Source organism: Emydura macquarii, unplaced genomic scaffold (genome assembly GCF_026122565.2).
Source record: "Emydura macquarii macquarii isolate MOO-44397 ecotype Brisbane River unplaced genomic scaffold, CSIRO-AGI_Emac_v2 contig_705, whole genome shotgun sequence".
In the NCBI taxonomy this organism is placed as follows: Eukaryota; Metazoa; Chordata; order Testudines; family Chelidae; genus Emydura; species Emydura macquarii.
In genome coordinates, this window is record NW_027130842.1 from 17,022,703 (window position 1) to 17,045,305 (window position 22,603).

Below are 22,603 nucleotides of genomic sequence, written 5' to 3' on the forward strand. Positions count from 1 at the left end.
ATCTGACTAAGTGGGTTGCAGCCCACGAAAGCTTATGCCCACAGAAATTTGCTAGTCTTTAAGGTGCTATAGGACTTTCGTTGTTTTTGCTGTATACAAACTAACACGGTTACCCCTTTGGAACTTTCCATCATGCTCTACTGCACCTCTGTCACCAGGAGAGTACGAAACTCAATACAAAGAGAAAGATTCATGCAATCACTTGGAAATTGGCTTCACTATAGAAACAGACCCCAGGGATACTAATCAGCCTCTCTCATATCCTTTGGAATACAAGCCTGAAGTCATTACCACTGCCCCTTCATTCTAGGCTGTTATGGTCTCCTCCCCCTTGTAATCTCATAGCAGGGACAGATGCCCTATAGTTCAAGTCTCAGAGTGAGATTAATAATTCTTAAATTTACTTTTATAAACTGGTGCAACATCACAGAGAGTGCACTGAGTTCTAGCAGAGACTCATTATGGGGGTGATAATGTTCACCACACAGAGGACAACCCACGAGTCTCTCTTTTGGAGAAAATAAGGCAACTATCAAGAGATGTAAAGGCTGGGTGAATGCACTAGTGGATATTTGACAAGCATACCATTTATTGGTTAATAAATTTTAAAATTAAAAAAAAATGGTGGCCAATATAAAAAATATATTTTTTAGGATCTTTGTTTATGTATTGGGGCCAAGACCAAAGGCTACAGTCAGGCTTTAGAATACCCCATTGTGATAGTCTCTGCATAAAGTCAGAAGAGACATAGTTCCTGACCTGAAGAAGAGCTTACAATTTAAAATGGTTTCACACACATGCACAACTGACCTGGTCAAATAGCTGTTTGCCTGTAGTGTTTGGCTGGATGGCAAACTCCAGTTCCGCATCCATAGTGGTAACTCGAACATTGATCTAAAGAGAAAATAAGTAGAGTGATTTAAAAAACATTGAAAACCTAGAATCCGGTGTGAACTATATGTATATTTCATATATAATAGAATACCGGTTATATGTTTTTAAGCATTATTTGAGTAATATCATTCCTTGAAGGCATTGTAGGCATCTCCACATCACTGACAATAAGCACTAACAATGGCTCCACTCTCTTTTTAAAAAAAGATTATTTACATTTTAATGTATTCTTCAATTAAGAGTTTTGTGTTATCATGCAGACCAAGTTAATTAAAGACACTGACTTCACTGTCTTATATAGATTGCTACACAGGTTTTGCTACTTAGCCTGGAATTATATTGGATTTCTGGTTAAATGAGAAAGCATTTTAGTGTTGATTGCTTCTGAGCACAGTGCATCAAGGACTGTACACTGCCTTTAAGACTCTCCTTACTCCTAAAAGGATGTCATAACGATTAAACTAAATTTAGGCATTTTAAATGATAAATTCAGCTTTCCTTTATGTTAGAACTGGATTTAACATGAGGTTTTAAAGGTAAAAGGCTGTTGATTATTCTTCCAAGCCAATCAGCATTAATCAAATAAACATCAATAATGCTTATAAACAGATCTACTGAGCTCATCAAAAGGTGTTCAGGGAGGTTTAAGAACACTGTGGAATAACTAAAGTATTTTAAATAGCCATCATTTTACAATAAAGCTGATTGTGTGTATTCAAAAGGCAAGAGGAGAGTGATCAAGTGTGTAAAATAGGAAGGTTGGTATTGTATGCAGAACACTAGAGGTATTTTACTAGCAAACAAGAAAACCTGTCTATTAATCCATCAGCAACCAGGAAAGGAGCCACCAAGCCTTCAGGGAGCAACATAAGGAGCAGCACAGTAATGGCAGCTCAAAAAAGGATTATCTGCAATTACTGTCACCTAAAAAGTAATGCAACCCAGGGAGGAGAGAGGGAAGAGTCCTCCTGAGGTGTGCAACACAAATATCCTTAAGGGAGAAGGAAAAGAAACCATGAAAAAAAACTTGAAAACTACAGGCAGTTTTGCTACATAAAATTATGGAAACAGGCTGTAATGCACTCCCCCATTCGCCCTCTTTGTTCCACCATTTGCTCACTGTATAATTTGCATTACTAAAATAATGCAAGGATATTTTTATTTACCAGCTACAGATTGTACAGCTTGGTGTATTTTTCCTCTTTCTTAGGAGGAAAAGGGATAGCTTCAGTGATTTCGCAACATTTTATTAATGCAACACTACAGAATGCCAAAGCTAACAGACCAGAAGAGTCTGCAATAGGTGAGGAAATTGTACACCAGTAATGGTACAGTAGAAATATTTTTAGACAGGGATTAAGAGGTGGAAGAGGAAAATTTGCCCTTTTGCACAGTTTCAAGTTTGTATAGCTTTTAGCAACTTAAAAATAATGTAGATACTAGAGACTGATCAACTGCCCTTAAAAATTGTAATTTATATATAAAACTACATTTAGGTTAACTGTAAAATATTGGCAATACTAGTTTTAATGTATTTCATTACAAAATGAAACACTTTCAAGTTAAAACATAAGACACTTTCAGTGAGTTACATAGGCTCCAAGTGTCTAACAAAATGAGTTATTTAGAAAAAAATCTCTCCCTTCGTCCTTCCAGCTTGTTGGAGGGTCCTCAGTTATAGAATTGTGTATGCCCTGTGGCCAAGCCCCACAAGCTGTCTACTAAATGAGCCAATGCCTTTAAGGGTTTGTTCAGATCATAGTTTTTAAACAGTAATCCGTTTAAGCATGACAGAATTTTGAAGGATCTAGATTTCTTTTTTAAAAAAAATCTAAACTTTTCGAAAGCTTCTTTTTTACCCTAGCTCTAGCATTTGCAGGGTTCTAGAATCCTTAAAAGTGAGAGACAGCACCCAATTTCCATGCTTTAACAAAAGTCTTCTTCCTGTTAAAAGGGAAGGACTTTCCAACTCAACAATGTGCGCTAGGAGTACCTGGGGGTACGGGGGGGTGGGGGGGAAGGGAAGAGGGGGAGGTGGAAGAGAGAGAAGGGTGGACTTGCACTGAAAGCTGAAAAACTATTGAGAAGTGGCAAGACCAAGATTTGAAGATCTAACCCGTCAAACAAGAAATCCTCTTGCCACTCCCCACAGCACAGTAAAGTCAGATAATATTATATACTAATCTCTTTCTACACTCTCTAAGAAATGCATACATTCATAATCCTTACCTACAATACAAATCTGCAATTCCTTAGCTTATTTACACCTTTGGCTGAAAGCCACATTATGAGGTTAAAGTATGTTTTTGCAACGAGATTTTGGGGAGGTTGAAAGGATATTTTTCCCTGCTGTCATACAGCTGAATCCTACTGCCTTCCTATACCTAGAATTTCAGCTGACAACTTGATACACTTCTTGCGGTAGTAGCAACTAGCACATTATTACTGTATGAGGAAATATTAAGAGTTCTTTAGCTCCCTAGTTTGAAAGTATAAAAAAAGATTAAGTACTCTGATACCAAGATATCCTATTTAATTTTTAAGAATTGAAACAAGTTACAGAAACAGCCACACAATCACTACTGATGGCCCTTATAAAGACCCAACATCCCACATTTATTTTTAGTTGTTTGAACAGGGGTTTAGCTCTAAGAACATAGTTCACATGTTAACAATTTTGTCCTATCTGCTCTCTGTTACAGTGGGCAAATGTATTGGACTGGCTGCCTGGTTCATCTCAATATTAATTTTCCCTAGACTGAGACAACAAAGGTACTGAGACTAGGTTAATGAACCCGGACTACCTGTTGCAAAAAAGGTTCATGACCAACTAACTGGCCAGCAGATCTAAGTAAGAACTTGACACTGGGGCCTGGATCTCCAATAGTGCCAAAAAGGTCAGACAAGGACTTGGATAGTTAAAGAGACTGATCTCTAGAAAGAGAAGCATTATGCTTTCAATTGTCTACTATACTTTCAAGGGTTTGGGGCCTGCCTGGTAAGGCTAGGGAATCTTCCATCTAAGGTGTCCCCCCCACCTCTTCCTCCCTCCCCATAAGCCTCGTTTTAGACAAGAGCTTTGTGGTCTGAAAAGTGATCCTGGGATATTCACACAGAGACATGGTATAAGTTTTTGGTCTCTGAGGCAAGGTAACAAAGAGGGTGTGTAAAGCCTAAACTTCCTTGAGGAGTCAAGGATTACAAGTGTTTTTTCTAAAAGGTGAGGTCAATGCCAGGGCTGTAATCAGTAAGGCCCATAGAAAAGTAGTGGCAACAGATGAGAGCCAAAGCAAATAAGATGGCGATCAAAATTGTACAGGTACAGACAACTGGAGAAGATGCTATGGTGGGAGCAGACAGACTACTAACCTATCAGCAACAGAAGCCTCAGTGGTAAGGAGTTATGGAAGAAACCCGATGCATAAGAGAGACTTCCACATAGGAAGTTGTCTCTGCATGAGACAGCAAGACAGATCACCATATATGACATCACTAATAAATCTTGGCATTATACCACGACTGAAATTGGGCCCTGAGCCAAAAGAGAGCAAGAGCCACCACTATGGTTGAAGATGAAATAAATAAAGAGATACTGTAGGTACTATACACAGTGTATGAAATATTTACACTTTAGCATATACAAGTGCTAAACAGTAAGATGCAGGCTTTCCACATTCAGGCCCCAATCCTGCAAACACTTACGCAGGTCAAACAGGTTATTCTTATGCACAAAATTAAGTAGGCATATATAGGTTTACTGGATCAGGATGTTAGACAAATTTGTGTGTTGTGTTATCATATACAGAAATTTAAAAAAACCCAAAACAGATGGCCTGGCCTGTGCAGAGATTTTTGTGCCTTCAGAGTAGAAAAGATGATGGAAGGGAACACACCCCACGCCACAGCCAGAGAGAGAAATGTGCAAGCGATGAACTGTATAATCATCTCCTCTCTTTTGGCTTTTCAGCATATCACAAAAATAATTTTGCATCCAGCCTCAAGCCAAAATGTCCAGATTTAAGATCAAAGTTTTCACAAGCCTCATCTACTGCACTATGGAACACTAAGACTATGATTTGGATTTGATCAGCGTCAGCTTTGAACAACCTACTTGTCATTGGGACAGGAAAAATGGAAGTACATGAAAAATTTCATTCAGGCCCACTCATAAATAAGGCTGGCTCTGCTCCTACTTAATCCAGTTTCAAATCAGCGGTATCTTTATAAATAAGTCTTGGAGTAGAAGCCATGGTAGTTATGATTAGGATCCTTTTGTTTTTGCTATGTAAGCTGTCAACCATGAAGGCCTTACAACAAGACATTAATGTTTTGTTTTTTTAATAAGCCGTATCCTAGGGAAAAGATCAACTTTTAACAGAAGGGTGGTACACTCAATTAAGTTCAATTTAAAAAAGGAATTTGTATGAAAAATTCAAACAAAAATATTGCAACATTGGATCAGTGGTATGATCCATCTCTTCTACTTGCCTGTTTCTGGCCACAGTTAATTCCCAAGAAGACACCCACCCTACGAGAGAGCCAGATTAACCACTGCATAGCCAATTGTTAAGTGCGGTACCCAGAGGGTAGGAGGAAAATAACGAACACTGTAAAAGTCATCTTACACCCTGATACAGGAGATCCGATTGCCCTTACATTAGTAACACCTGTGTCTATGCAAATTAAGAGACCATAAAATTAGACAACCCATTCATTTCATTCCTTTAGCAGTAAATTCCTAAGATACAGGGGCAATAATTTAACACCAGTAAAACACGATAAGTGCATTATATAGAGCAACTTGTCACAGGAAGGGAAGGACTTATCAGTTTTTACATTATATTTCTGAATAGTTCAGTCAAGTCACCTGTTATCTCTATCTTCACTGTGGTCAGAAATTCTAGTCTTTACTATTCCTTATCCAGCAAGGTTAATTATTGCTTTCCTTAGCATTTTCTTTTTGGGTTTTAAGCTACATTTAAATCCAAAGCAATTAAAAAAAAGATTATGGTTGCAATAAGATGGCAAGAATGTGCAAGCCAGGCAATCTTGCCCGCATTACACACGTACTAAAAATTCTGCTCTTTCAGTAGCAAAGTTCTCATCAGACCCACATGACTGAACTCCAATTTCTGCTCTCCCAACACGCAAATAATTCCTATTATCTTTGATACAAGGAGTATCCGAGTATAGAGCCATCTGAGTGTAGAGCCATATGGTAAAATTCCCTTCTCAGATCTGCACTAGGTCTTTACGGGTGAGAAGCTCATTTCAGCCTTAGCAACTACAGCTGTTTACAGAAAGAGCTATTGGTTAAATATCTGCTATTAGCAGTAGTGCTTTCATGTAACAAAATATCAGAAAGGGTACCGAAAGGGGGACTCCCCTCTATTGACATTCAATTCTTGTTAGTGTTGGTTGGTTCAGGACCAAGAGTACAGACTTGAGAATCAATTTGTCCCACAACTTTGTCGCAAGTCTTGAACTATCTGATATTTTAAATATAGCCCCAGCTTTTGGAAATAATTTATTATGGGAGAATCTCAGCTTGATTTTTTTTTAAAAAAATTAAGTTGCAGCCCTCATGGATGCAGGGAAAAAGCTTGAAAACATGAACCCTAAAAGCTTTAAAACCAGATGGCAAGTAAACCCCCAATTTTTTTAATCATACTGTTAAGCTAATCTTTTGGGTCCAACCCATACTTTTTAAACATTTGGTGACGGCAATACTGAAGAATATGTTCAGTACGAACTGAGAAATGGCTAATAAGGGGTGTATCTGCTTGCCCAAAGATATAGAAAGCTGAGAGTTCACAGAGGACTGTAGAAGACTGGGAGCTCATGAACACTTAAGTGTTTCCTTCTTCCACTCCTAAACTGGTGATGCAGAAAGTGACCTACTAGAAATTAGGCTTCACAGTACACACAATAGTTGTACTGATTCAACTAACTGGGTTTAGAAACTGGTTAGTTAAAATTCAGTGCACCCTGATTTTGCGGACACTTTTGAACAGGTTTTAACTTGCATTGATTCAAGAGTGTCCACACAAGGAGGGGTTGCACTAATTTGACTATACCAGGCTCTAAGCAGATTTACATTGGTACAACATGTGTTTAGATGAGGCCCAATGCTCAGAAGCTGCAGAGAGAACAGCACAGACCCCTGTAGTTGCATAGAACCCCAACAAAGTAAATGGAAATCCACAGAGATTTCCATCCACATGGTTCTCTTTGTAGGGTCAGGTCCTTAGTGAGCTAGATGACCTCTTAAAGTGGCAGTGGATTTTGAGTGTTTATTTCAATAAACTGGTATAAAGCATAAGGTAAAACTCACTGTGAAAACAGCTTCTATGCTACTATCTACTATACTCATCACTGAGTGGGTTTTATGAGTATTTTTGTTGTGTGTTTCAGGAATGGGCTCCAGATTCCTTGGTAATTTTTACACCTTGCAAGGCCAGTTTGTTGGTTTACTAATCCCCCATTAATGACCATTAAACTCATGGCATCTTCCCCCTCTCCATCTCTCTTTTTTAAATAGGTCCCCTCTGCCATTATCCTAAAGGGTGACCCACAGGAGGATGAAAAATAGTTGAGCTTGTGCCCTTTTTTACTTCTTTATATAGTGCATAGATGAAGCCTGCAAGGTTTATCCTGAAGAGGTCTTTTTTTTTGTTCAGTCCATAGGATAAAAATCTTCTATAGCAGAAAACACCAATGTCTGGAAAACAAGGAGCATCCCAATATTAGTGTGTGAAAGCTGAAGCAGTTGAGAAGGCAAGGGATTTTGAATCAGACTTTCAAATTATAGTTTGCCTTTTCATTCTTCAGTGAAAGCTCAGACAACTATCAGTTTGGCCTACAATGTTTAAGGAAGATCCAAGCTCTTTTTATTTATTTATTTTATTAAAGTGAAGAATTAGTCAACTAGTCAGGGGTAATCCATGATCTGTTTGTTTTAGTTCTTGATTTTCTGGCCAAAGAGAAAAGCATTCTACTTGGTTTTCTGTTAGACTTGTATTCCCACTCCAGTGATGGAATGAAGTCACATACTCTGCGCGCTCTTGTGAAACACTATTTTATTTCTAAACCAAATTCTTCAAAATACACAAAAGGCAGCAAGTCTGATGTTTTTTAGTCGTGTAAATGGTTTGATTTAGCATGTGCACATGCACTACCCACTGGAAAAACCCTAGAATGGAATTTTAAACCTGTCTTTTTAAATAGTTGTCTTGTAAGCAATAATGCCCAATTTTGAAGCTTGTCCTCTTAAGATAGTTAATTTGTAACCCAACATTGCTTGCAGAATAAAAGACTCCTCTTGAAAAAGTCAATATTGAGACAGGAGTAGGAGAAGCTGTTTATGGAAAGTACCACTGTTTCCAGTCACTCCTTCCTGGCTCATCTTTTATAAACTTCATCATGTAATTTGTAGTGTTGTTGCTCACTAGAGTAATTTGTCTTAGTTTTTTGGATTTGACAGAGAATGTCATATGCATCTTTTAAAGTGTTCTGTGCCCACACAGTACAAAAGAAAGGTCAACTAATTTATAACGCTTGGGCTTTAATGTAGATTTTAAAAGGTTACACTGCCCTCTGTGCCCATAACACCTCTCCCCAGAAGTTCTATGGCATTGCTCTGGATGAAATCAGTCTTGTGTACCTGTGACCCAAGACTCAGCCAGCACTACTTTCACCTTTGTTTTCCTACCCTCCACTTTCCTATCCAAGGATCTAAGTTCAATTTCTTCTGTAAGTGCCAGCCTCCAACTGCTTCAGGTAATAAATACCAAGTTCAGACTGGCTTAAAACCTTAAGAGCTTGCTGGCAGCTTGGGAAGGGGTGTAGGGGGAAGAAGAGAACAACCGCAACACACATGCAGAGACAGGTAACAATGCAAGTACAGCTAGATTGGCACTAATTTTTAGTTATACAGCAGGCTATGAACTTTTCTTTACCAGATAAAGCAGGGACCCATCTGTGTGTATAAAATGAATGACACTACCAGACTGCTAAGAGATACCTGCCTCTATACAAGATGGTCATTTCTATGATGCAACATCTGCTTGTTAAGATTGAAGCACAGAACTTTCAGTCTCATATTACTTCCAGCTAAATGTTTCTTCCCCCATTACAGACAAATGTGGGCATTAGGTCATATTCATCTAAATGCCCCCCCCACACACACTTCACCCTCACAATCTGCACTACATTTGAAGATTTTTTTCAGTTGTGTACAAAGCAGATTTAGAACACCAACGTTTAGACAGTGGTAAAATTTGAATTGAACCGGCTGGACTTGGTCATAGACCTTTCGTGCTTTTCCTGGCAAGTTGTGAGAAATATGCTGGATTAAAAGCAACACAAGCTATGACTTTTAGCTACCATTCTATAAAAGGGTAGCAAGAGGCAACTATAAAAGAAACACTGTTACAAGCTATGTAAGAAGTTTGCCAAGACACTGTAATTATGAAACAGAATAAAAAGGTTTATTGTCAGATGTGAGTCAGTCACAGGGGGAACCCGTCATTAGGGCAAGTTGGTGTGGTTTTACGTTATTCAAGGAGTGGCAGGTAGGCAGGATTTAGTTCCCTAAACTCCTTTTATTCTCCCTACACCACATTTGGTTTGTTAATATTTTTAGAGATTGTCAATAGTTGTGCTGTTATTTTCTTACATAAAGAAACGAGAGGATGAGAGAGATGGAAATATGGCAATGCAAAGTTTTGCCTAGATTGAATACAGCCTCCTTTACAGGAGAATTTGTGGTTCTAGGGTATCTAGTCCAAGGGCCCAATTCTCTATTACCCTACCCCACATAATTATTTATGCCATTGCAAAGTGAGTGCAAAATGTCAGCAAGTAAAAATGGTAGTTGTCACAGTCCAGGGCACCGGCACCCATATTTCCCTCAGTTGTCCAGCAAAGGCATCCACTTTAAGCTTCCAGCCCCCTAAGCCATTGCTCTTCTTCCCATAATTCTCTCTCCTGAACACCTTATTTCCAGGCTGAACAGTTCTCTGCTTTCACTGTGTTATTCCCAGGAAAAAAGAGAGCCCACCTTAAAAGACTTACTTCTCTACTCTTCTCAGAGATGAAAGTGTCATTGGTAGTTATAACATACTACACAGCTCTTGCTAAGCAAGCTTATATTATTCTTCAGGTAAAAGCCCTACAGTGAAAACATTAAAAAAAAGGAATTTATACACATGCCAATAAGCTTACCAGAAATCATCCCCTCCACATCCATCTACAAAAAGGCTCTGGTTAGTGTCCATCCTTCCGATCCTTCCTAAGGACTGGGAGTGGATGGTTCCATCCGTTTACTGGATCAGAATGAAGGCTCTGGGCCTATTTAAAACCAGGCTATTTATCCAAAAATCCTGTTGGTCCCTGGAGAATCCAGATTAGGTCTGTGAACTGTTCTCCTGTAACAGGTGATCACTGGACAAAAGGTCCCCCCCACAAGCGAAGCTTCTTAGGCTTAAACCATAGGCAGGAGGGGATTGCAACCCCCCCACCCAATACTTCCTAGGAATTCCACTTCACGCACATTGTTCCAAAAGATCAGTTGTGTCTGCTATACTGGTCAATGTAATCTTTTGAAGTTCACATTATCCTCCAGAGATTGCATTAATCCTTCTTCCTCCTAAAAAAGTTCCATACAAGCCCACAATAGTGCACAAACATATATATTTTCAATACAATGGATCCCAAAGCTATTCAACACCATTCAATAAAGATTTAACTTAATTCTATAGAGTTTGCCCAAGATATTGCAGGAAACAGTTTTAAACTTAGTTTCCCCTGTTGCAAGTGACTTTGTAAGGTGCACATAAACAGACTTCTGGCCTGGAGACTCTAGATTTATAAACTCAAATCCCAGTAATTCAAGCTGGTTGAATTTCAAAGTGTTTTTGGGTGAAAAACAGAGATTCCCTCTCCCTCCCCCCCAAAGACTCATTCCTCTTCCTCAGTCAGCTGTATTAATAAGGTCATCTTGGCTCTTCATCCCAAAATAAATAAATGGAGCACTATTTCACTTTTATGGGAGGGTGCCTCTGGAATATAAACTCAAAAACAGAGTCCTCTCTGGTCTATATGGACATTACAAAATACCATGCCAGCTTTTAAACAAGAATGCAGGTTTGCACGGGTGTCCTTGGCCAAAACGTCCTACCCTCTTCCACTGATGTGCATTCTGTATGGCTGCTGCCCTCCATCCCAAAGGTGGCTGAATTTCAGTGGAGCTTTACATAAATAGTTCAAGTGTTTGGGAACCTTTAGACTTCAAGGTGTTAGATTACATGCAGACAGAAATATTATCTATGTGCTAAGTTTAATTGATCCTGCAGGACAGTCTTATATGCACTCTGCCCACTAAGCCCTCTCCTGGGACTTCCAATGTTCTTGACCTCTGAGCAGCTTCAAACAATTGCCATTTAAAGAAAAGCTTACTTCCTAGAAAAACATTTCTCCTCCTCTCCCAAACATAAGCTTCCTGCAAACCCCCCCCACACACACACTAAAATTATACCCTGAACAAACAAACAAACGCTCAGTCTGAGATGAGTGACAGGTTTAAGGTCCAATGTCTCAAACTTAATTTTTTTTTAATGCCATGAGACATTTCAAAACTTTTCAGTGAGACACAAATCAATTTTATTTGGCCCTGAAAAGTTCCAAAATTTGAGACTTCAAAATCAACATAATATCATGTTTGTCATTCTACTACTGCAGCCTGGCTTTAAGAAAGTGAAGAGAATTTTTGAAGTCTTCCACTAAAAAAAAGTTAACACACTTTTAGCTATTTGACTTATTACAGAACAGATGATGTGGTAAAGACTTTATTGGCACTTACTTGGTGTGCCGTATCTGTACGCATAAGAACTGCTGTAACAGCACACAACCAGTTTTGATGACTTCAACACAACACTCACTACTCCTCTTGATGACATATGGTTCATACTATGATTCTTAGCTATAAATTTAAGATCCACAGACTGCAGCAAACAACAGATTCTTTGTCTTTAAAGGGTAAATACCAAAGAAACCTGCAGACAACTGCATGTAACTCTTTCATATATAGACACTTTCATCACAACAGCCATACACAAAAAATTGCATCCTGTTAATATAATTCAATGTATTTAATAGAATAAGGCCTTTACAACCTAAACTGAAACTTTTAAAAAACAAATAGCTTTGTTTTCACAAGTTTTTGAATGCATAGCCACTCAGTCTAGACTCCAAAAATAGAGCTGCAAGTTTGCTGGATGGTTTGCAAGAGCTGTAAATATTAGCTCTGGACCAACCCTAGAAATATAAACATTCTAAACCTTCAGGCTTAACAATAATTTCAGGGTTTTTTAGTCATTTGACATTTCTTCAGTAGTTTTGACAGTGTAATCTGGTACCCTTTTATAATCCAATAAAACAAAAAGCTTAATGTTATGGATAAATTCTATACAATATTTCAAGATCATTTGGTATCTTTATTAAATTTGAGGGCTGAAGTTGGAAAACAGCTACTGATCTAAGTGCGAGTTCAGGGGCTTGGATGAATGAGTGAGGAAATGAGAACAGCAACGTACACTTCCCCAGAGGGCCACTACCGGGCAGTTCAGGGAATACAGTGTGCAGAGAGGAGGGAAGTGGAGGGGTAAGAATGTGCACAGAAAAGGAGGAGAGGAGCAAGTTATACCTATTGGAAAGGTATTACTGGTGATCAGGCTCCCCGCAGTGCCCTTGGAGGCATCATGGTAAACGAAGGGATATTTTTAGGCAATTGAGTGTAATGGGAGAACATGAAAGAAGTGGCAACACTTACTTTGGGGAAACTGTGATGCATTATGGGTCACTTATCTCTGTGCCTAGTTTCACAGAGACCGTGCCTATTCCATGTGTGTCAAAATGAAGTTTGCTGATTTGGTCACATACCTTTTCTCCGGTTTTATCCATGCCACAGTCACCTACTTCCCAGTCAAGTCCCTCCCTCACATCACACATTCTCTGTGGGCATCGGTGGGGCCTACTGCTGTAAAAGCTTCACCTTCTAGTCAAAGAGGAGCTTTGAAGGATAGTTATTTGCTCTCATGTAAAGAAAGGTCAGTGCAAGTCAAGATGGAATTGTTTTGTTATATAGGATATAAGAAGAGAGGCAGGTCAAGCTGTAGGAAAGATTTTTTTTTTTAATTAAGCTCTCAGAAGGCAGCATTTCAGCCTTGCCTCAGCTTGTATTCCTGAGCCCCTAATGCCACACCAAAACTGGGTTTCATCTTAAATGCAACCCTCTCTTCAGTTTCACTCATGCCTTATTAGTGATACTGCGGCTAACACACGAAAAGGCATCTGTGGCTTGACTATACAAAACGCACATAAGGAGAAAGAACTTACATTTTCCAAAACATTTGTACATAAATTATGCTCTATTTTACATTAGACTCCTCTGTGCATGACACCTACTTCAGACAATTGAGTTGACTAACCAATTGAACAAAATCCTCTTTTTGCTGTACCCATGAGAGAGCAAACATACAGAATACCACTTTTATTGCACCTTACAACTGAGACTCTCCAAGTCTTATTAAATATTATTTCCCAATGCACCTTTCAGGTAGGGAAGCACTATCTTCATTTATAGACAAGGAGATTGAAGTGCAAAGAAGTCGAGCAACGTGCCTAACATCATAAAGGAAGCTGATGCCACAGCCAGGAATAAAAATCCAGATCTTCAGATCATAAGGCCTTACTCACAAGACCATCTTTCTTCCCCAATGCTTGTTTTCAGATGTTATCAACTTTATATAATGGACCAAATTCTGCTTGCTTACTGACATAAATCAACAGAATTACCTCACATGATTCAGGAGAAGCCAGATGTGGCTTAGTGCATCTTTAAGGAAGGGAGTGTGGTTTAAATGGTTAGAGCAGGGGACTGCAAGTCAGGGCTTATGTTTTGTTCCCAGCTCAGTCCCCAACTTTTATGGGCTAGGTATAGTGTTAAGTAGCTTACCTGATGTCACTAAACAAGTCTACCACACAGCTGGGAACAAGATCACATCTGTAAAATGGGACAATGCTTATCTTCAGGGCTGATGTAAGACCCAACATTATGTGAAGTAAGTACATGGAGATCCAGGGACAGAAGACACTAAATAAGGGTGCTAATTACACACACATGCAAATATGTAAGGGTCAAGTAATTTTATTCTCAAAATCTGACCTATGTTTAAAATTATCAGTGTTTTGGTTGTGTACAAGGGGAACCAAAGGGGAGCATACAGCTTTTTCCTTTTAAAAAGAGTGGACTGCTTTTTATTAGTTACTAATAAGACAAGATGTAAAACACCCTTTCTGGCTCTGCAGCAGCTGCTAATTATCTTAAAGCATCCTGACCTCAATGAGGCTGACTCTGCTCATACACTAATTTGATTTTAGGCAAAACTATGAACTATGCCCTCAATTAACAGTATCCACAGCCTTGATCCCATGCTCATGAGTAAGAGTCATCCTAAACATGGTGAAAGCAAGTTCCCTTCCATCTTGCACCAGTGCATATATTCGCCAATGTTCATCTTATGTACGTATAACTTTATAGCATTATTAAAAACATCTGATTATTAAAAAAATGAGCAAGTATCAGACAGGTACAAATGTCTATATTACTCATGAATACTTTTAATCATTAAATTGGCTTTGATAGCCAAACCAACCTTGAATATAATAGTAAAAATGTATTATAGGAGTGGGAAATTCAATTCAATAGACATTGTTGTGAATAGCTTGTTAATGTCAACATATACAAGAGAGTTTTGTTAGTTATGGACTCAAGTCCAGTTACGCCAATCTGATATGAAGGACTTAAGAAGATAAATTCCTTTAGGAAACATGAAGACAGAAGTCCATCATCCTCCACAGTTAAAAGGTATGTAATTAAGAATGGAACTGGGTGGGTTTGGGGATGGAGGTGTAGAAGGGGAAAGGTTTATTAAGACTCTTCTCTCATTTTTAAAAGTGAATTCCTCACCTCCTTTTAGGGCTTGCCTTCTAGGAAAGAGAAAGACTGAATTTTAGTGGCATAAATGTTCAGAGAACCAATCTGACAGTCACACATACACACATGTATTTGTAGACACTGAATTTGAAAATGGGAACCAAGAGTCCAAATAAATTGGAGAAAGCTGCCATCAGCAGCTTATATATCAGATATTTCACCAGCAGAAGGCAAGACTAAATTTGTGAAGTCATTTGTTATACAGGATTTTCCTCAGCTCTGATCAGAGAAAGAATTTACTAAAAAATCCAAAATATCTGCTGGAAAAAAACTGGAGACAAGTCACTAAAAAACCTCAATACAGCAAAGAAAAGAGACAGATGTTTGCATACAGAGCATTGGTTGTACGTCCTGAGAGATCCGTTCTGCATCTGTACAAAAATATTACTACATTAGAAAACTCAAATATTGTCCTCTTCTGCCATTGTGTCCACATCAGTCTCACAATGCCCTTCACTGACTTCCTCTCACCTTCCAAGTCAAGCATCTCGTGTTCAAGGCCTAGCTCAACTTACTTCCTGCCAACAACTCTGCTCCCATCTTCTCCTATGCTCCCTCCCTATTGCCACCTTCATCTTTTCTTCCATGCTGCCCCTTGCATTTGTGGCTTACCCTCCTTCTATTTACTGAGAAGAGTTTCATCAAACTACACTTCTGCAAACACTTCCCTGGTAACTTCTGCAGCACTTTAAGTTTAGACTTTCTTCTAGTATTTTGTTTTGTTTTTAAGATAGCCTAAACAAATATCACAGTCTATGCCCCCCGCACAGTATGGCATCTACTTTACTTATTTTTGCCCAAATCATTTAGTATGCATAACCCAGGGTACCATTGTTTAGAGGAAATTATATTTGATTTGCTGACGATTGACAGATAACTGATTTTATCCCAGCCTCCAAACACACATGAATTGGGGACCAAAAGTTGTATGCTAAATAGTTTTATTGAAGAGTGCTTCTATCTTCAGAAGAGTTACACTTTGACTTAGTACATGTTGATTTAAAAAAAAAAATCTACAATTTTAGTTGAAATGATTGGTATTATTTTAGATATTTAGATTATTTTAGCTGCCATATAGTACTGTTGATAGCAGTTTTGAATTCATCTTATAGCAATTTCTGTAAGGTAAAATGGGCATCACAAGATTCAATAGAAATTCCCAAAATGTAGCAAAAGGTGTTGGGATATGGTTGAGTTAATTTAGTAGTAAGGGGAAAAAGACTATTAAATATACAAGGCAGTAGAGCAGTAGTATTGCCAGCATCCCGATTTTAAGCAATGAATCCCTTTGTATACAATGACACATATAACCAAAAAGGTCATAATCCCTAAACTATGTAAGTTTCTTTGGTTTTCTTTTTAAAGGACTTTTTAAAAAATATTTGCATTACCGAATAAGCTTTTTAATCAATTTAAAAAGTGACTTATGGAAAATAAGAGCTGTCTGTCATCTCAAAGACTCCCATCAAAGAAGGTATGAAATATGAATAGATCAATCATATTTGTTTACACCAGATTCTGACATCACTGTAAAGGAATCAACACGTTACCTACTTTAAACAGAAAATAAACAGACAACATCTAATTTAGTATGTTAGCTCCTTTAAGAGTCACTAAATCTACTGGCTAGAGGGCATTATCCTTTTCTGATCTCTCTCAGTGCAGTTCCAGCTCTGAAGTGACAGCTTTAATTTCTATCCCACAATGCCCTACACACTGATAAAGATCCTATTTAATGATAGTAAAAAACAAGAGGCAGGGCTGGGAGGGAAGAGTCCAAACTAATCATCCCTAATTTGAAACTGGCAGACTGAACAACTGATTTAATAAGGTAATCCCAATAGGATTCTTCTTCTATCCTTTTCCAGTAAACATACGAGTTAGGTCCACTGAACAGCAGATTAAGCACTGATTATAAAGACTGGGTTTATGCTATATCAGTAGGTGCTGCCACAGAGTCTTGCTTGTAAATCCTAGCCAAGAGGTCACATGGCTCAGAAACCAATCACAAAGGAGGTGCCCGGTGCCCTTCCTCAGCAGCTCTCACAGACACCTGTCAACATTTTGGCCCTTCACTATTCACTTAGTAGCCAGCAAGAGGAGAGGAACAATATCAGCCTCTGTCAGGTTATTACTCCAGTGTCTGCCGACGCGCTCAGTTCAGGTAGAATTAAGAACATGGTTGTAAGCAGCTTTTGTTGATTAGATTAAAGAACTTTTCTTCAGCCTACACTACCTTTCAGCATAAATTAACCAGAACCCATGAATTCAGATTATTCCAACTAGGTGATTTCAGAAAGTTTGTTTTCCAATGCCATTTAGGTAGTTTACATGATAGTGTCTGCACTTTTTACACTTTCCAGTGACACTATGGTATTTCCAGATTAACTGTAAAAGAGTCATTACCAAGCGCAAACTGGAAAGAGTGTGGAGAAGGGAGGAAGACAAAATGGATCCACTTAATAAAACTCTCAGTAGGTATGACATTTGTGTGTGCATGCACATTCCTGTTAAGCAGATTGCAAACTGGGTAAATTGTTCATAATACAATATATTAGGAGAATTTCAAAAAGTTCTTTTCTGGGGGCAGAGGCAGAGTTTACAAAGACCTTCATATGAACATTGCTACCTCTGATGAATAGAAAGGGATATATTCTTACATAAAGAAAGGAGAGAGACTGTACTATTTTTACTGAACATTGAATTGTCATTCACAGACAAACATTTTTTAAAACATTCTGCAGTCCATATACATGTTAACCTTGAACTGTAGTACAATTGTCACTGACAACATAATTAAACAAACGCTTCATTAAAATGGGTGGAACATCAATTGCTAATCACTGGAAGATAAATCTGTTTACCCTTTTTCCAAAGCTAAAAAAACCAAAGCCGCAGATCTCTGATAGCTGCACTGCATTTTAAAATAAATTGGTGGCAGACCTCTATGGAAGACACACAGTGTCAGTAACTCACTGACTTTGTCCTTTATGATTAGCAACTTTAAGGTTTCCCCGATGGCGAAGGTTTCACTGCACACAGAAAAAGCCTGATCAAAGCTCATTGAGTTCAATGGGCTTTGGATCAGGCCTCTCTAGTCTCTTGAGTGAATTAATGTCAATATTTGGTATGTCCCCAACTAACAGCAGGTTTTCAAAGATATTTGTACCAATGATGACAACATCATTCAAACAAATGTACCAAGCCCGCATAGAAAAAAAATTGAGTTATTTCTACCTATATTTGGATGAAAATCTGCAGAAAACACTTATATTAGTGTTGACTTGACAGAAACAGAGATAAAAGGTCACAGGACACTTCCCATTATACACAGACAGACACACACTATACCTATACTAGAAAATAAAATTAAAATGGTTGCAACTTTGTTAATTACTAACTCTAAAAGTTACATTTGGAGCATAATAAAGGCTCTCCTTTTTAAGTTATTCAAGGGTTAGTATTTTTCTACCAACATATGAAGGTTTTAGAACATAATGCAAAATGCATTTGATTTAAAAAACTTCTGATGCTCTCTTTCTAGTCCAAAAATCAGTTTATAGTTGTCCTGACACACAACCCAGACCTGATTTTCAGAGATGCTGAACATTTGCAATTCCCATAAATTTAAATTCTCAGCACCTTTGAAAATGCAAGGCCCTTGGCAGGCTTGTCCTAGAAGTGACCTATTCATTAAGTGACTTATTCAATGAATTTTAAGTATGCATATTAGTTTCAATGTCATTCCAGAGAATACAATATCATTTTTATCAAGTTGTTGAACTCTCCAAGTCCATTATTAACCCCCCTTTCAGATATAATTCTGCTGGAACCAGCAAATTCTTCGGTTCTGAAGTCTTCATGCAGACAAAGAGTTTACACAGAATCATTTCTATGCTTTACAAAGTATAATATTTCTCCTCTTTTGGAATGATTATTTTTAATAGCAAGTGAATCCTAAAAAAACCCAGAACAGGTAAGTCACTACAAAGTATATTTAGCCTCAGCCACTTTAAAGGGACACACATCCACACCCCCTTTAAGGCAGCCTGGCAAAATCATGAAGATTTACCAGCTCAGGTGCAAAGTCTGCTCACCCATGCAAACTATAAATGAACAAAATGAATTATATTTTTGCCCACCAAAAACAGTTACTTGCCCTTGGGGAGCAGAGTTTTGCATAATAATAATTTTAAATACTAGTATAAAAATTTTAAATTAAGAATTGGAGGATAGGGCTTCTGATTCTGTTAGAATTACAACCTTGTGTCTCTAACTTGAACACATCTGGTCTTCTGCCCCTTCCCCCCCAGCATTATATGACATTTGATTTTTAAACTGGATGATGATATGAGTTCATCATGCTGCTCTGCCCTATCAAAAAGATTTGCAATTGTCATGGAAATCTCAAAATAAGATGTCTTAATTTCTATAACCTTCTAAACACAGAAGGAGAGAGAGACAAGATGGGTGAGAATATCTTTTCTTGAACCAACTTCTGTTGGTGAGAGACACAAGCTTTCAAGCTTACATAGAGCTCTTCTTCAGGCCTGGGAAACATACTCAGAGTGTTACAATTAAATAGAAGGTGGAACAGATTGTTCAGCATAAATAGTTAATACATATTTCACAGGACCATTCAAAATGAAGTGGCCTGTTAAGGGGGGGAGGGGGGAATGAGGGGAGTGGGGAAAGCAGCTGGGAAGAAAAGGAGGGTTTAGTTGGTTATAGATTGTTGTAATAAACCATAAATCCAGTGCCTCTGATCAGTCCACTATTTTTAGTGGATAATAGGTATGAATTTAAGCTCCCAGGCTCATCTTTTGAAGGCATTGTGTGGATTTCCTTTGACAAGGAGGACTGAGATCAGATAAAGAGTGACTGCTTTGTGAAAAATGTTAGAAGGAAAGAGTCACATAAAAAGTAAGTTACTAATAAAAAGTAAAATGTACATTGAACACCATGAGATACAAGACACCAAACAAACACTCACCGGCTTAGGCATTTTCAGTTCTTGCAGTGGTTCTGTTATTCCAGAAAAAAAAATTTCATGCAGTTCCTTGAAGATGTTTCTTCTTTTTCTAAGAGATCTGATAATAGGAGAGTAGAAACAGTTTATCTTTTAGCCTACTGAGTAGGGGGAAAAGAACTTTAAAACCTCAAAGTGCTCTGCTGTGATTCTTAAGTAACCAGGGGGAGCAGCAAGGATGATTCATACATGACCAACAATTACTAAGAAACTCCATGGGTTTTATTTTTAAGAAAACCCACAAAAGAGACCTCGCCCAGTGACAAAAAAACCCAACCCTGCTGCAACTAGAGAAGGTCATTCAGCCAGACACACCCATAAAGACTAAATATAATTCCAACACCTTTCCTGAGCGGTATGAGGTTAATAGCTTGGGAAAGGGGAAGGAGGGGGCGGAAAATGGAAGCTATTGTCAGCTCTTGGCTTGCAACACAATCTGCTTCCCTCCCCCCGCTGCTGCCTTCAAGCAGGTTAGACGCATTCAATACAATTAAGACTTGTTGCAAAGCAGCTTTTTTTTCAGACTGCTGCACAGGGAGCCCCGAGGGGCCGGGGCAGTAGCTGGCTACCTTTGCCCTTAACCAACAGCTCGGGGGGAGGAAGGCTGACTCTAGCCCTACGCTCTGCAGACGCCAAACCCGGCGGGCTCGCTCGCCTGCTCCCTGTCTGCCTCTGCCGCGAGGCGCCCCGGCGCGGCTTCCGAGGGGGCTCGGCGCTGAGCCGCGGGCAGGACGGAGCCCCACACCCTTGAGCGCCCTAGAGCAGGGGGGAGACGCGCGGCGGCGGCGGCGGGAGCCGAGCCCGGCCCGGCGCGCTAATCCCCACAACACCTGTTGGCAGCGCTGCCCCGTCCCCGCCGCGGAGAAGGGGAAGAGCCGAGCGCGCCTGCCCGGGCTTCCCCCAGCCCCATCGCCGCCGCCACCTAAGCGCGGGAGCCGCGGGGGTCCCTTACCCGGCTGGTCTCCGCAGCGAGTGTGACCAGGGGCAGCGCAGGCGGCCGCGGGGTGCGCTCGGGTCCCTGGGCGCGTCTCAGTGTCTGGCTGGCCCCGCCCCGCCGCTGCAATATGGCCGAGCGGGGGCCCGGCCCGCCTCCTCGCCCGGGCTGTGTGCGCCCCACGCTCCCTCCCTCCGTCCCGCCCGGGCACCGCGAGCCTGCCTCGGCCGGACCGGCCGGCTCAGGTGCGGGCAGGCGGCGCGTGCACACCCCGGGGCGTTCTCGCTCCCTACGTCCGGCTCGGGGCGTCCCCCGCTTCCCCCCGCGGCGTTAGTGGGGGGATAGCGCCTGTCCCGCCCGTCCTTACACAAGAGCTGCTCTCACCTGCGCGCTCTCAGCGTCCCTCCCTGCTCGTGTGTGTGTGTGTGTGTGTGTGAGGAAGGGGTGCTCCTGCCCCACACCCAGTGGTTTCCATTATACACAAGGTTTATAGTTTGCTTCAATGGCTCTCAGCATCTCTGCTCACCCTGCACTCATCTCCCATAACAGAAGCTGGAGAATTACTACAGGGCATTTTAAAGGGTGCAAGGATTAGCTCCGGCGTTAGGGAGAGAAGCAACCAAAAGAGAGGAGCCTGCAGGAACAAAAGACACAGCTGCCTGGGGAACTTACCCAGACTTGGGTTTGTTTGGTTTTAGCGCTCTTGGGTTTTGAACAAAAAAATTCTCCTTCCCACCAGCCCTTTTTATTCTTGCATTGAACTTTCCTGGAGTTTCGTTGGGTTGACCTCTGGGTAGTGGAGGAACTCAGTAGCCACATATAATCTGAGGAAGCACTTTCACTGGAAGCCTTTCTGCAGGGGCTTATAATTTTCTTTTTTTTTTTTCTTTTATCCTTTTGCACTGAAAATTTTCCCACTTATTCTCAAACAGAGAGAAGGATTTTATTGTCTTTTTGAACGTTTGCAAATTATCATGGGGGCTGTTTTTGACTAATGTGAAATAAGATGTTTTTCACACTTTGAGAAACTTTCTGACCCTTTTTATTTCTTTGGCCAGCTCATTTGGGGGGGGGGGTGTTTAAGATATAGTCAGGGATGTAGTGCTAAATTTTACAGTGCATGAGCTCTGCAGAAGTGATATTAAATTGGTAATTCTGTCATACATGAGTCTCCCAAATCTATTTTGTGTATGATGTCACCATAAGATAGAGCACCCATACTAATTTTTACCAGTAAATTTTATCTAATTGAAAGCCTGTACAGTAGCAGTTATGAGACTTCACACATTAATCATACATAACATCAACTTAAATCATGCATAACTCAGTTTTTATGTGTCAAACTTTACATAGCAAGGCACATCCGAAGCACAAATATAGTTAATCAAAAAGCCCACTGCTGGCACATGTAAAATACTGATTTTACAACAACAATATTCTCTGCAAACTTAAAATAAGGGCAAGATTCACTGGTATGCTCCAGCTACTGTTGGGCCACTCCATAAACCCAATTTAACTGGCTGATTAGACCAGATTGGCGATGGTTCTCCACTAGACTCCACTTATCCTGAGAGTTCCCACACATCCCAGTAGCCCCGATGTACATCCTGCTCATTGCAGCCCCCAACACCAAAAAAGGCATTTGTAGACGTTCCAGGAAAAGTCAGCATCTCTGAGATTTCCAATCTAA

At 39.8% G+C, this 22,603-nt stretch overlaps 1 protein-coding gene across 2 annotated transcripts in view; it reads right to left on the reverse strand.

Annotated features, from left to right (window-relative positions):
• Positions 1 to 21,084, reverse strand: part of EZR (ezrin) — a 54,299-nt gene extending 33,215 nt beyond the window's left edge. The window contains exons 1-3 of one of the 2 annotated variants that reach the window (XM_067542492.1): positions 20,932 to 21,084; positions 19,944 to 20,040; positions 811 to 894 (exon numbers count right to left, since the gene is read on the reverse strand). In XM_067542492.1, the coding sequence (XP_067398593.1) occupies positions 811 to 894; positions 19,944 to 19,955 (96 nt within the window). In that variant the 5' untranslated portion in view covers positions 19,956 to 20,040; positions 20,932 to 21,084. The other variant, XM_067542491.1, reaches the window with a different exon arrangement.
• Between the last annotated feature and the right edge of the window lie 1,519 nt (positions 21,085 to 22,603).